The 13,740-nt window shown below is 41.0% G+C and overlaps 1 protein-coding gene across 8 annotated transcripts in view; it reads right to left on the reverse strand.

Moving 5' to 3' along the window:
* Positions 1-13,740, reverse strand: part of grin1a (glutamate receptor, ionotropic, N-methyl D-aspartate 1a) — a 127,941-nt gene that overhangs the window by 68,532 nt on the left and 45,669 nt on the right. For 5 of the 8 annotated variants that reach the window (XM_061877033.1, XM_061877032.1, XM_061877030.1 and 2 more), the window contains exons 4-8: positions 12,781-12,843; positions 11,876-11,973; positions 8,288-8,409; positions 5,556-5,730; positions 2,764-2,908 (exon numbers count right to left, since the gene is read on the reverse strand). In XM_061877033.1, the coding sequence (XP_061733017.1) occupies positions 2,764-2,908; positions 5,556-5,730; positions 8,288-8,409; positions 11,876-11,973; positions 12,781-12,843 (603 nt within the window). The remainder of the gene's footprint in view (positions 1-2,763; positions 2,909-5,555; positions 5,731-8,287; positions 8,410-11,875; positions 11,974-12,780; positions 12,844-13,740) is intronic. The other 3 variants (XM_061877034.1, XM_061877029.1, XM_061877036.1) reach the window with 1 other exon arrangement.

A 13,740-nucleotide genomic window follows, 5' to 3' on the forward strand; every position in this document is an offset into this window, starting at 1 on the left:
AAGGATGGACAATGCCTGAGAGCTGCAGCCTGCCACCATGGCCCCCCACTCCCCCTCTTCTGTTGCTAGATCTCTCAAGATGTGCTTTGCTACAGAGTTTTTTTTCCCACTCCAGACTGGGCCCGTTTAAGAGCTTAGTCTAGATTATATATTTGTTACTCAGCCTTCCCCAGCGTTTACCTTTTCCCCATCTTTTACGGGGCACCTTATGACGACCCATTAGCGTTCCTGTTCTGTAACCCTGTACACTGTTTGTTAGTCTGATCTTGAACGGGTTTGTGCTGAAAACAAAGACCTATTCTACCCTATCCTAAAGTTATCCAGGGTAAATCCCACCTAACCTTATCCTTGTCCACACTCACACAATTAGCATGCTCAGGCCCCATTCTACACTAAGATATTGGTGTAGCCCCACCCCCCAATCAAACGCCCTCGACGCAAATCCCATAGGGGCGATGGAAGGATGGACAACGCCTGAGAGCTGCAGCCTGCCACCATGGCCCCCCACTCCCCCCCTTCTGTTGCTAGATCTCTCAAGATGTGCTTTGCTAGGGAAGTTTTTTCCCACTCCAGACTGGGCTCGTTTAGGATCTTAGTCTAGATTATATATTTTTTACTCATCCTTCCCCAGCGTTTACCTTTTTCGCATCTTTTACGGGGCACCTTGTGACGACCCATTAGCGTTCCTGTTCTGTAACCCTGTACACTGTTTGTTAGTCTGATCTTGAACGGGTTTGTGCTGAAAACAAATACCTACCCTATCCTATCCTAAGGTTATCCAGGTTAAATCCCACTTTACCTTATCCTTGTCCACACTCACACAATGGGTATGCTCAGGCCCCGTTCTACACTAAGATATTGGTGTAGCCCCACCCCCCAATCAAACGCCCTCGACGCAAATCCCATAGGGGCGATGGAAGGATGGACAACGCCTGAGAGCTGCAGCCTGCCACCATGGCCCCCCACTCCCCCCCTTCTGTTGCTAGATCTCTCAAGATGTGCTTTGCTAGGGAAGTTTTTTCCCACTCCAGACTGGGCTCGTTTAGGATCTTAGTCTAGATTATATATTTTTTACTCATCCTTCCCCAGCGTTTACCTTTTTCGCATCTTTTACGGGGCACCTTGTGACGACCCATTAGCGTTCCTGTTCTGTAACCCTGTACACTGTTTGTTAGTCTGATCTTGAACGGGTTTGTGCTGAAAACAAATACCTACCCTATCCTATCCTAAGGTTATCCAGGTTAAATCCCACTTTACCTTATCCTTGTCCACACTCACACAATGGGTATGCTCAGGCCCCGTTCTACACTAAGATATTGGTGTAGCCCCACCCCCCAATCAAACGCCCTCGATACAAATCCCATAGGGGCGATGGAAGGATGGACAACGCCTGAGAGCTGCAGCCTGCCACCATGGCCCCCCACTCCCTCCCCTCTGTTGCTAGATCTCTCAAGATGTGCTTTGCTACAGAGGTTTTTTCCCACTCCAGACTGGGCCCGCTTAGGAGCCTAGTCTAGATTATATATTTTTTACTCATCCTTCCCCAGCGTTGACCTTTCCCCCATCTTTTACGGGGCACCTTGTGACGACCCGTTAGCGTTCCTGTTCTGTAACCCTGCACACTGTTTGTTAGTCTGATCTTGAACGGGTTTGTGCTGAAAAAAAAAAACCTATCCTATCCTATCCTAAAGTTATCCAGGGTAAATCCCACCTAACCTTATCCTTGTCCACACTCACACAATGGGCATGCTCAGGCCCCGTTCTACACTAAGATATTGGTGTATTCCCACCCCCTAATCAATCGCCCTCGACGCAAATCCCATAGAGGTGAGGGAAGGATGGGAAGCGCCTGAGAGGTGCAGCCTGCCACCATGGCCCCCCACTCCCCCCCTTCTGTTGCTAGATCTCTCAAGATGTGCTTTGCTAGGGAGGTTTTTTCACACTCCAGACTGGGCCCGCTTAGGAGCCTAGTCTAGATTATATATTTTTTACTCATCCTTCCCCAGCGTTGACCTTTTTCCCCATCTTTTACGGGGCACCTTGTGACGACCCATTAGCGTTCCTGGTCTGTAACCCTGTACACTGTTTGTTAGTCTGATCTTGAACGGGTTTGTGCTGAAAACAAAGACCTACCCTATCCTATCCTATCCTAAGGTCATCCAGGGTAAATCCCACCTAACCTTATCCTTGTCCACACTCACACAATGGGCATGCTCAGGCCCCGTTCTACACTAAGATATTGGTGTAGCCCCACCCCCCAATCAAACGCCCTCGACGCAAATCCTATAGGGGCTGCAGCCTGCCACCATAGCCCCCCACTCCATCCCTTCTTTTGCTAGATCTCTCAAGATGTGCTTTGCTATGGAGGTTTTTTCCCACCCCACACTGTTTGTTTGTCTAATCTTGAACAAGTTTGTGCTGAAAACAACTTGTGCAATGACAATAAAGACCTATCCTATTCTATCCTGAGGTTATCCAGGATGAATCCCACCTAACCTTATCCTTGTCCACACACACACAATGGTGGAAATTGTGCACGTCATAGTCACCTCCGGTGTTGCTTTGTGTGCAAGTTCTTCAATTTAACTAAACTGAACAATATCCAGGGTTGTGGTATTGCAATGAACTGGAATCCAGTTTGCTGTGGGACCCGATTGTAGTGATTCACATCTGAGCCATCATAAATTAATCACATTATGTTGTAAAATGTTCTTTGTCACATTGTGTCACAGACAACACATTGCTAGTAAAGAGGTAGCCCACCTGTGTCCCGTTATAAACGCCAACTTGAATGAGTCGACTCTTCTGGTAGTTGAGAATGCTGTAGTGGGCGTACTTCCTGTCGCCGTCGTCATTGAACTCCACGCGTCCCGTGAGGCCCTCTGGGTATTTAGATGACATCAGCACCCTGTAACAAGCAAAGGAGAAGTAGATTCAACCCTTTAAAAAAAAATAAAATAAAATAAATAAATAAATAAAAAAAATATATATATATATATATATATATATATATATATATATATATATATATACATACATTCCAGGGAACATTCATTTTCCCCTCTGTATGACATTCTGACAATGAAATGTCCATCCATCCATCCATTTTCTACCGCTTATTCCCTTTCTGCAAATTGCTTGTGTGCATTATTTGAAAAAGACCCTATATTTGACAATGAAATGTCATTTTTGTCATTTTTGTCATATATAGGGTCTTTTTTCAAGGTATTTCAAATAATGCACACAAGCAATTTGCAGATACTGTATCGATTCAAATACAAAAGTTACAGTACCTATTCCTAACTATTAGTATTTTACTCATACAATGTAGTAGGTACTATTATAATTAATAAACATAATGTTTTTTTTAGTGCTGTCACACGATTACATTTCTAATGGGATTATTCACAATCAATCACAATTATTCAGACACACATTTTGATTAATTGTGATTAATTGCTGCAAATTGCTTGTGTGCATTATTTGAAATAACTTGAAAAAAGACCCTATATTTGACAATGAAATATGACAAAAATGACATTTCATTGTCAAATATAGGGTCTTTTTTCAAGTTATTTCAAATAATGCACACAAGCAATTTGCAGCAATTAATCAAAATGTTTGTCTAAATAATTGTGATTGATTGTGAATAATCCCATTAGAAATGTAATCGTGTGACAGCACTAAAAAAAACATTATGTTTATTAATTATAATAGTATGAGTACATTGTACATTGTATGAGTAAAACAGTAATAGTTAGGAATAGCTACTGTAACTTTGAATCGATACAGTATCAATAACAGGTATCTGGGACTCAACACTAATATTCAGCAGTACCAGTTTATGTATATTTATGAAGTAATGAATATAAACTTTTATAATAATGAATCTAATTTGTTTATTTGAAATATAACAATGAGCTAATAGTGGTTTGTCCTCAGTATTATGCTGTATCCAGGAAGTGCCATTAAGTCGAATAGGCTCGTCTAGTCTTTTGTTGAGTCCTACAAAGTGTTCATACTGAAAGTGTTTTTGTTTTTTTACCAACTGTGGAGGGGGGCGTGGTCGGCGCGCCTCCTGCGGGAAGGGAGTGTGTATGGCCCGGCTTCGAAGCCCAACTGACAAATGAGTAGATTGCCCAGCTGGGATTATTTTCTAATCACCTGCCTACTTTATCAGCAGCGTCCGAGGCCATGAGGAGGCAGAGGAGCAGACACACACCAGTGAGCAGGAGGTGATCAGATCAGGAGTGAGACGTATCAGAAAAAAAAAAAGACTTGTCGAACCCTGGACTTGGGTTCACAAAGATTCTGTCGGCCCTAGGGGAACCCACACATAGAAACTTCCACACCAACGTCCTAAAAACGTACGTGGACATCCTGAAGAAATATGTGGGAGCTGAAAGCTCCGTGGAGCTGGCCGGGTAAATGGAGAACCGGAATGATTGGAGACTCTGATGGAAACTCGTCTGAGGACGACTGAGAGTTCTTAAAAATAGATATACCGGCACCCAGACACATTTTTTTCTCTAAATTTGGCCCCGAGGCAAAATAATTGGCCAGGCCTGACCTGGAGGCAGTCCGCTATGAATACGCCTCAGCTTGAGCAACAAAGATATCGAAATATTGTACCTTTTGATTTTACGTGACTTGGTACCGGCTGGTACACACAGAATTCTGTTGTACCTACAAAAGTGTTACCCATCCCCATACTCCCGAAATTCAGCGCTTCTCCCGAAAACTTCCCGGAAGAAATTTTCTCCCGGAAATCTCCCGAAATTCACGCCCCCTCCAGCTCCATGCGGACATGAGCGGGGAGAGCCTGTTTTCACGTCCACTTTCCTGTTATATAAACAGCTTGCCTGCCCAATCACGTTACAACATCTACGGCTTTTTAATAAAAAACTGCACACACAAGGAGACAAAGCAGAAGAACGAGGAAGTTACGGCCATCTGTAATAGAGTGATTCTATGTTGTCTGTCGCCATCTCCTGATGAATTTCGGCTATTAGCGTTATGGGGTTGCTTTTTTGATTGGCAAACGATTTACGTGGTGTTGTGCACCTGACGGCAAGTGACTCTCGCCAATACGCAAATGGCAGAACAAAGGTTACTGAAATAGTGAAAGGTAAGTGTTGTTGTTGTTTTTTTTAAATAACCAGCAAGCACAGTACAGTTAGTAGAACAACTGTTTTTATTACTGTGTCGTCTGAAATTCAACTATTTATTTTATTTATTTATATATATATATATATATATATATATATATATATATATATATATATATATATATATATAATAAAATAAATATATATAGCTGGAATTCATAGAAAGTCAAGTTTTTCATACATATAAATATAAATGAAATATAAATTAAATATACATGAAATACTCGAGTTGGTGAATTATACTCGTCCCATCTTAACCACGCCCCCCGCCCAAACCACACCTCCAACCACGCCCCCTCCGACCAAGTAGCATTATTATTGTTCGTAAATGAACACTCTTCTGGAATCGTGAATACAGGTAAGAAAGAATATGCCACAGGTGTGTACCGTTTGAAGAGAGGCCCGGTTTTCCAGATGTTGGTGTTGCCCACACATCCCTTTGGCGGCTCTGTGATGTTTTCCTTCTCAAAGAGCTCCTGGATGGACTGCGCCACCACCGCCACCGCGTCATTGATGTGAGCCGACTCATTCTTCCCGTTAATGAGCTGCAGGCCGATAAGACCTACGACCAGTCCCACAAAAAAAAAAAAAAAAACAGGCAATTACTCATCGGTGCAAAGTGCTGCCTCTTAGGATCCTTTTGCAATGCTCCAAAGTGGGCCAAAACTTATAGGGCCTCCGGTTTAGACATCCTGAATAAAAAGGTCCACATCAGCAGCCAGAGAAATAAATATCACTGGGTTCTGTTTTTTTTTTTTTCGGCTATTGATGACCTTTTTACAGCATGTGTAAAGAGTCCCTTGAAGTTGGATTTGAATGTATTATTTTCCTGTTATGCTTAACTGGGGGGCGGGGGGGCAGGGGGGGGGGGGGGTGTTCAGGCAAACTCATCCTTGTGTTACTGGTACTGGCTAAACAAAGCAGGAATCCAACTTCAGCTAAGTTTTCTGATTGCAACCAGGTCCAACCGACTTCTGTAAGAAGCCGCAGTGGAGGTGAGAGAGACGATGACAGAATGGAAAAAAAATAAATAATTGTTTGCACCAAGGCGGGGGTCAGCAACCCGCGGCTCTTTAGTGCCGCCCTAGTGGCTCCCTGGAGCAATTTAAAAAAATGCTGAAAAAGATGGGCGAAAAATATATATTTTTTTGTTTAAGTATTGAGTTTGAGTTTATTTCGAACATGTAAGCATACAACATATCACAATTTCCAGTTTCTCTTTTCAATTTGTCAACGAGTATGTATTTTGTTTGAGGACAAACATGACAAAAACCTTCCCAATTGTTAGAACTACTACTGTTTGACATGTTTTGTGTGTATGCTTCACTGTTTGGTGGACATCGTTTTGTCGTACTAATTTTGGTGGTTCTTGAACTCACCATAGTGTGGACTGTGACGCAAATTTGTTTACATGTAAAGTCCTCCACTCCTTCTTTGTCTCATTTTGTCCACCAAAAGTTTTATACTGTGTGTGAACGCATAAAAGTGCGCTTTGTTGATGTTATTGACTTGTGGGAGTGCTTATTAAACTTATATAAGACTTTTAAAGTCATTTTGGTAGTACGCTAATAGAGCTAATATAGACACTTACATCATGTGTTGTCTTCATTATTACACTTATACAAGACTTTTAAAGTCATTTTGATAGTAGGCTAGTAGAGCTAATATAGACACTTGCACCATGTTTTGCCTTCATTATTACACTTATATAAGACTTTTAAAGTAATTTTGATAGTAGGCTAATAGAGCTAATATAGACACTTACATCATGTGTTGCCTTCATTATTACACTTTTATAAGACTTTTAAAGTAATTATGATAGTAGGCTGATAGAGCTAATATAGACACTTACACCATGTGTTGCCTTCATTATTAAACTTATATAAGACTTTTAAATTAATTTTCATAGTAGGCTATTATAGCTAATATAGACACTTACATCATGTGTTGTCTTCATTATAACACTTATATAAGACTTTTAAAATATTTTTTATAGTAGGCTATTAGAGCTAATATAGACACTCACACCATGTTTTGTCTTCATTATAACACTTATATAAGACTTTTAAAGTAATTTTGATAGTAGGCTAATAGAGCTAATATAGACACTTACATAATGTGTTGCCTTCATTATAACACTTATATAACGTTTAAAGTAATTTTGATCGTAGGCTATTATAGCTAATATAGACACTTACATCATGTGTTGTCTTCATTATTACACTTATACCAGACTTTTAAAGTCATTTTGATAGTAGGCTAATAGAGCTAATATAGACACTTACACCATGTGTTGCCTTCATTATTAAACTTATATAAGACGTTTAAAGTAATTTTGATAGTAGGCTATTATCGCTAATATCGATACTTACACCATATGTTGCATTCATTATTAAACTTATATAAGACTTTTAAAGTAATTTTGATAGTAGGCTAATATAGCTAATATAGACACTTACGTCATGTGTTGCCTTCATTATAACACTTATATAAGACTTTTAACATCATTTTGACAGTAGGCTAATATAGCTAATATAGACACTTACATCATGTGTAGTCTTCATTATGACACTTATATAAGACTGTAAAGCAATTTTGATAGTAGGCTATAATATAAAACTTTCAATTTTTTGCGGCTCCGGACAGATTTGTTTGTTGTATTTTTAGTCCAATATGGCCCTTTCAACATTTTGGGTTGCCGACCCCTGCACCCAGGGGGAGTCTGAGAGGTAGGAGTGAGACAGTGTTTGTGAGCACATTGTGATTAAATGTGAGAGTAACTGAATAAATGATAAAACAGGAAAATCTTACCATTCTACCAGTTGCAAAACTCTTCCTTTATAGATCATTAGAAACCAGGACATTAATATGGCACAATTGCATAATGAAAAGCCAGGAGAGACACAGTACAACTGAACAAAAACCACAAGGCGCACTGAACACAACACATTTAAACCTTTAAACACGGCGTGCTTAAACGTTTAAACGCTCAGCCATCACGCGACACACACTGGTTCCACGCTTAATCTCACTAATCTGTGTGTTTGTTACGCTCTGGCCTCCCAGTGAGGGTTAACTCGGGCGTTTGCCAGAGGCTTGGGCCCGGATGATGGACGTACCGTCTGGCGCCTCGCTCAGCGCTTTACCCGACATCTCCCGCTCGCCCACCAGCCACACGTAGCCGGAGCCCGTCATGTTGAGGAAGCGGGCGGCCTTGTACACGGCGGCGGCGTCTTCCTCGCTGGCACAACGGGACAAAGACACCACGAAGCAAAAAAAGTTGAGTAAAACAAAAAGATCCAGTGAAGTACAATTTAGAGAGAGAGTAATCAAGTCATTAAGAATGAGTTTCTATTAAGCCGCTACTTTTTCCCCAAGCTTTGAACCCTGCGGTTTATAGAAAGATGCGGCTAATCTATGAATTTTTCTCCCCTAACTGCTGATTTATGGAATGGATTAAAGGGGAAAGCCAGACAGTGTGTGGCGAAAAACAGGAATAAGTAGCTCTCTGATTGGTGCCCGGGAGCAGGTGAGCGTGCCGAGCACTAATCAGAGGCAGGTGAAACTAATTTGCACCCATGGGGTGCACAAAACAGGAACTCAGGGAGTCAAAAAAGTAAACAAAAAGATCCGGTTGTCAGGATTGTACCTGACAGTTTTGTTTTGTTTTAGTTTTTTCCTCTGTGTGTCTTTTTTTTTTTTTTTTTTTAAAAGGCTTATTTATAAATTTCAACAATTACAAACAGTAAGTCAAACAACAATATAAAACATTATAAAACATTATGAAAACAGTACAAAACAGCACCAGGGGGTTGTAAGTTCAAAATAATAAAAATAGAATCCCAAAAAATATATATATATAATAAACAAAATGCAAAGCCGTAGGCTTATTCAGATTCATCAAACAACTTAAATTTGGAACCTCTGTGTATGTCTTTGTTTCCTGTCAGTGCTTTTATTTTGGTCATTTCCTGCTTTTCTCCCTGAGCGCTGTTCCCCCTCAGCTGTGGCTGATTGGCACCTGGCCACACCTGGTGTCAATCAGCCGGCTCTTATTTAAACCTGCTTTGTCATCCAGTCAGGTCTGGATTATTGTTGTGACGTGTCGTTGCTAGCTGATTCCCTGAATTCTGATTCCTGTTCCCTGACTCCAGTTTGTTTGTTCCTGGTTCCTGGTTTGTGTTTCTTCTTTATTTTTAAATTTTTGGACATTGAAGTATGTTTTATTATTCAATGCCTGCCACCGTCTCTGCATCTTGGGGTTCGTCAACAACTCAACCTGACACCGGTGAAGTACACTTTAGAGAGAAAGTAAGTCATTAAGAATGAGTAAAGACAGTATTAATACAATGCTAAACAGACAGTAACTACATTTTTCCCATACACAGGTCTGGGCCAATAACACATTTTTGCAGATAAACAATATTTCAGTATTTTACGGACTATAAAGCACTACTTTTTTCCCAAGCTTTAAACCCTGCGGTTTATAGAAAGGTGCGGCTAATCTATGGATTTTTCTCCCCCTAACTGCTGAATTATGAACTGCACTTTTTTTTTAGAATTTTGCTGTAACAACGGGGTCGCATATTACTGCGTGGATCGTTCTCCCAAAATGCAGATAGAACTCCGGAGGCAAAGTGCAGGTAAGGAAATGATTTATTGTCTATGAATCAACAGGCATAGGAATCAAAAAGTAGACGTCGTTAACTGTGGCGTAGTGCAAACTAAAGAAAGCCAGACAATGTGTGGCGAAAAACAGGAATAAAAAGCTCTCTGATTAGTGCCCGGGAGCAGGTGAGCGCCCCGAGCACTAATCAGAGGCAGGTGAAACTAATTTGCACCCATGGCAAAACAGACCCCGGGGTGCACAAAACAGGAACTGAGGGACTCAAAAAAGTAAACAAAAAGATAAGGTCAAGTACAGTTTAGAGAGAAAGTAAAACATTAAGAATGAGTAAATACAGTAATAATAAAATGCTAAACAGACATTAACTACATTGTTTCCCATACACAGGCCTGGCCCGATAACATATTTTATTAGATAAGAAATATTTCAGGATTTTATGGACTTTAAGCCGCTACTTTGAACCCTGCGGTTTATAGAAAAGTGTGACTAATCTATGGATTGTTTGCCCATAACTGCTTAGTTAGGGAGTGGATTAAAGGGGGAACTGCACTATTTTTTTTTTTTAGAATTTTGCTGCAACGACGGGGCCGCATTTTACTGCGTGGATCATTCTCCCAAAATGCAGATGGAACTCCGGAGGCACAGTGAAGGTAAGGAAATGATGTAGCTCTCTGATTAGTGCCCGGGAGCAGGTGAGCGTCCCGAGTACTAATCAGAGGCAGGTGAAACTAATTTGTACCCATGGAAAAACAAACCCAAACAGGAATTGAGGGAGTCAAAAAACTAAACAAAAAGATCCGGTGAAGTACAATTTAGAGAGAAAGTAAGTCATTAAGAATGACCCAAGCATGTGTGGGTGGGGAGCGTTTCCAGAGCCTGAAATGTGGGTGTCCGGGACAGACCCGAAAGAAGATTTTTACAACAAAGTTCTAAAGCTTAGTTATATATCAGATTATAGGTGTTTTTTTTTACCATTTTCATTCATATTTTGCTGTGTTTGTTGCATTTTGTTGCGTTTCGCTTGATTGTAAAATATGTGGATGTAGAGGGTAGGTGACGTTCATATGTTGTCAATATTCAGTGTTTTATCCTTCATATTTAATATTGTAAATCCCACATATTTCCATGCACATTCAGTAAAAAGATTAAAAATTCCATTCAGTTTTTTAAGGCGGTCTGTCATAACGTTTTTAGCATTCAATCAGACATTATTGTGAGGCTTTGTATTAGTGTTCCTAAAAATAGATATAAAGGCCCCCCAGACACAAATTATAGTGGGGCAATAAATATTTAGTCAGCCAGCGATTGTGCAAGTTCTCCCACTTAAAATGATGACAGAGGTCTGTAATTTTCATCATAGGTACACTTCAACTGTGAGAGACAGAATGTGAAAAAAAAATCCAGGAATTCACATTGTAGGAATTTTAAAGAATGTATTTGTAAATTATGTTGGAAAATAAGTATTTGGTCAACCATTCAAAGCTCTCACTGATGGAAGGAGGTTTTGGCTCAAAATCTCACGATACATGGCCCCATTCATTCTTTCCTTAACACAGATCAATCGTCCTGTCCCCTTAGCAGAAAAACAGCCCCAAAGCATGATGTTTCCACCCCCATGCTTCACAGTAGGTATGGTGTTCTTGGGATGCAACTCAGTATTCTTCTTCCTCCAAACACGACGAGTTGAGTTTATACCAAAATGGATACATTGATGATACAGCAGAGGATTGGGAGAATGTCATGTGGTCAGATGAAACCAAAATAGAACTTTTTGGTATAAACTCAACTCGTCATGTTTGGAGGAAGAAGAATACTGAGTTGCATCCCAAGAACACCACACCTACTGTGAAGCATGGGGGTGGAAACATCATGCTTTGGGGCTGTTTTTCTGCTAAGGCAGGGGTGTCTCTCACAGTTGAAGTGTACCTAGGATGAAAATTACAGACCTCTGTCATCATTTTAAGTGCACAATCGGTGGCTGACTAAAATACTTTTTTTGCCCCCACTGTAATTGCCCAGGCTTGGTCTAAATGCCGCTGTGTGGGAGAAATGAATGTTTGCATTTCGGGTAAAGTCTCACCTGGCGGAAAGGATGATGACCCGAGCCTCCAGTTCTTTGGCCTCCAGCAGCAGAGCCGTTAAGTTAGTATCCTGGCTGAACTGGAGGACTTTCTCTGCCTGTGATCGGGGCACAAGAAAGGTCAAGCCAGCTACTTCCCCTCCCTCAGACACCATGATGCCTCTTTACCTGCTTGCTTTGAGCTTGGACGATTATAGTTTGAAAACGGTAGACAAGGGTAAAAAAAAATTTAAATAAAAAAAGCGATCCAGAGGGATATTTCGGCTGAATTTATAAAAAGGTGAAAAAATTGTTTTTTGGTTTGTTTGTTTGTTTGGCATGCAAACTGAGGGTTATCAAGGCTTGAAAAAAAGGACGTGCATGTGTTAGGTAGAGGGGAAGAAATAGGTCAATGCAACCAGTAACTAAAAACGGGTGAAGGGGGGTGGGTGGGGGGGTGAGAAGGGGCGTTTTGCCTCAATGACAAAAACAAGAACTTTTATAAAGTGGGGGGGGGGTGCTACAGAACAGGAGGAAGTAGCATCTGGGAGACGGGTTCTCACTGCCGGTTCTCCAAAGAAAAAGGCTTGCAAACTCTGTTTGTGCGTGAGTGACAGTTCAGAGGACATGCATTCCTTTTTTTTGAACGACAAAATGAAAATGACAAAAGCCAGGGCGCTGCTCGCTGATCTTTTCTTTTTCTTCCTTGCTGAAAAAAATTAAAAGACTTTTCATAGCAAAACCATTCTTCACAGGGGGGGGAATTCCTCAAATAAAAAAAAATAAAAAAATAAAAAAATACACGTGCTACCAAGAAGGAGGGATGGGGGCATTTCTGGGTCGGCTGGTGACCGGTCGGGGGCTGGTTTTCTAGTTGCTACGTTTGGAGAGTTGGTGGGCGGCGTGCATTGACCATGCAAATATACCTTAGGTCCTCGCTTGTTGTCATAGGACAGTTGGTCGAGGTTTTCATAGTTCCTTTTTTTATTCTGATGAGTAATGTGCACAGAGAAAATATGCAGACACAGAGAAGTATTATAAACAGTTGAAAATGGAGGGCAGCAAAGCATTCCAACAAATCTCCACTTGTGCTTCAAATTGGGATCTTTAACGGTGAGGCTTGCAAAGACATCAAGACTGCTCGGTAAAAAAAACAAAAACATTCTACAGATTCATGTAAACAACAAGCAGCAATGATTATTTAACATCAAATAGACTTTTACTGAGTCATCATTCTAGTTCAGCTGCTTTGATTTATTGCAAACACAACATTTGGCCACTTCCTGAATCCCATACATCCATCCATTTTCTACCGCTTATTCCCTTTAGGGGTCGCGGGGGGCGCTGGCGCCTATCTCAGCTACAATCGGGCGGAAGGCGGGGTACAACCTGGACAAGTTGCCACCTCATCGCAGGGCCAACACAGATAGACAGACAACATTCACACTCTTCCTGAACAATAACCATATTTTTCGGACTATAAGGCGCACTTAAAATCCTTTCATTTTTTTCTCAAAACTCGACAGTAGCGCCTTATAACCTAATGTACAGAATAATTCTGCTTGTGCCTACCGACCTCAAAGCAATTTTATTCGGTACATATTGAAAAGATAAGTGTGACCAGTAGATGGCAGTCACACATAAGAGATATGTGTAGACTGCAATATGACCCAAGTAAGAAGACCCCTGCTATCCGGGGCCAGAACCAAAACACCTGTTCCCGAACAGTAAGAGACTTTTATCTAGTTAAAGTACCAATGATAGTCACACACACACTAGGTGCGGAGAAATTTGTCCTCTGCATTTGACCCATCAGCCTTGTTCCACCCCCTGGGAGTTCAGGGGAGCAGTGAGCAGCAGCAGGGATTTAAAACCCCCAATTCCAA

Source organism: Nerophis ophidion, linkage group LG17, assembly GCF_033978795.1.
Source record: "Nerophis ophidion isolate RoL-2023_Sa linkage group LG17, RoL_Noph_v1.0, whole genome shotgun sequence".
NCBI lineage: Eukaryota > Metazoa > Chordata > Actinopteri > Syngnathiformes > Syngnathidae > Nerophis > Nerophis ophidion.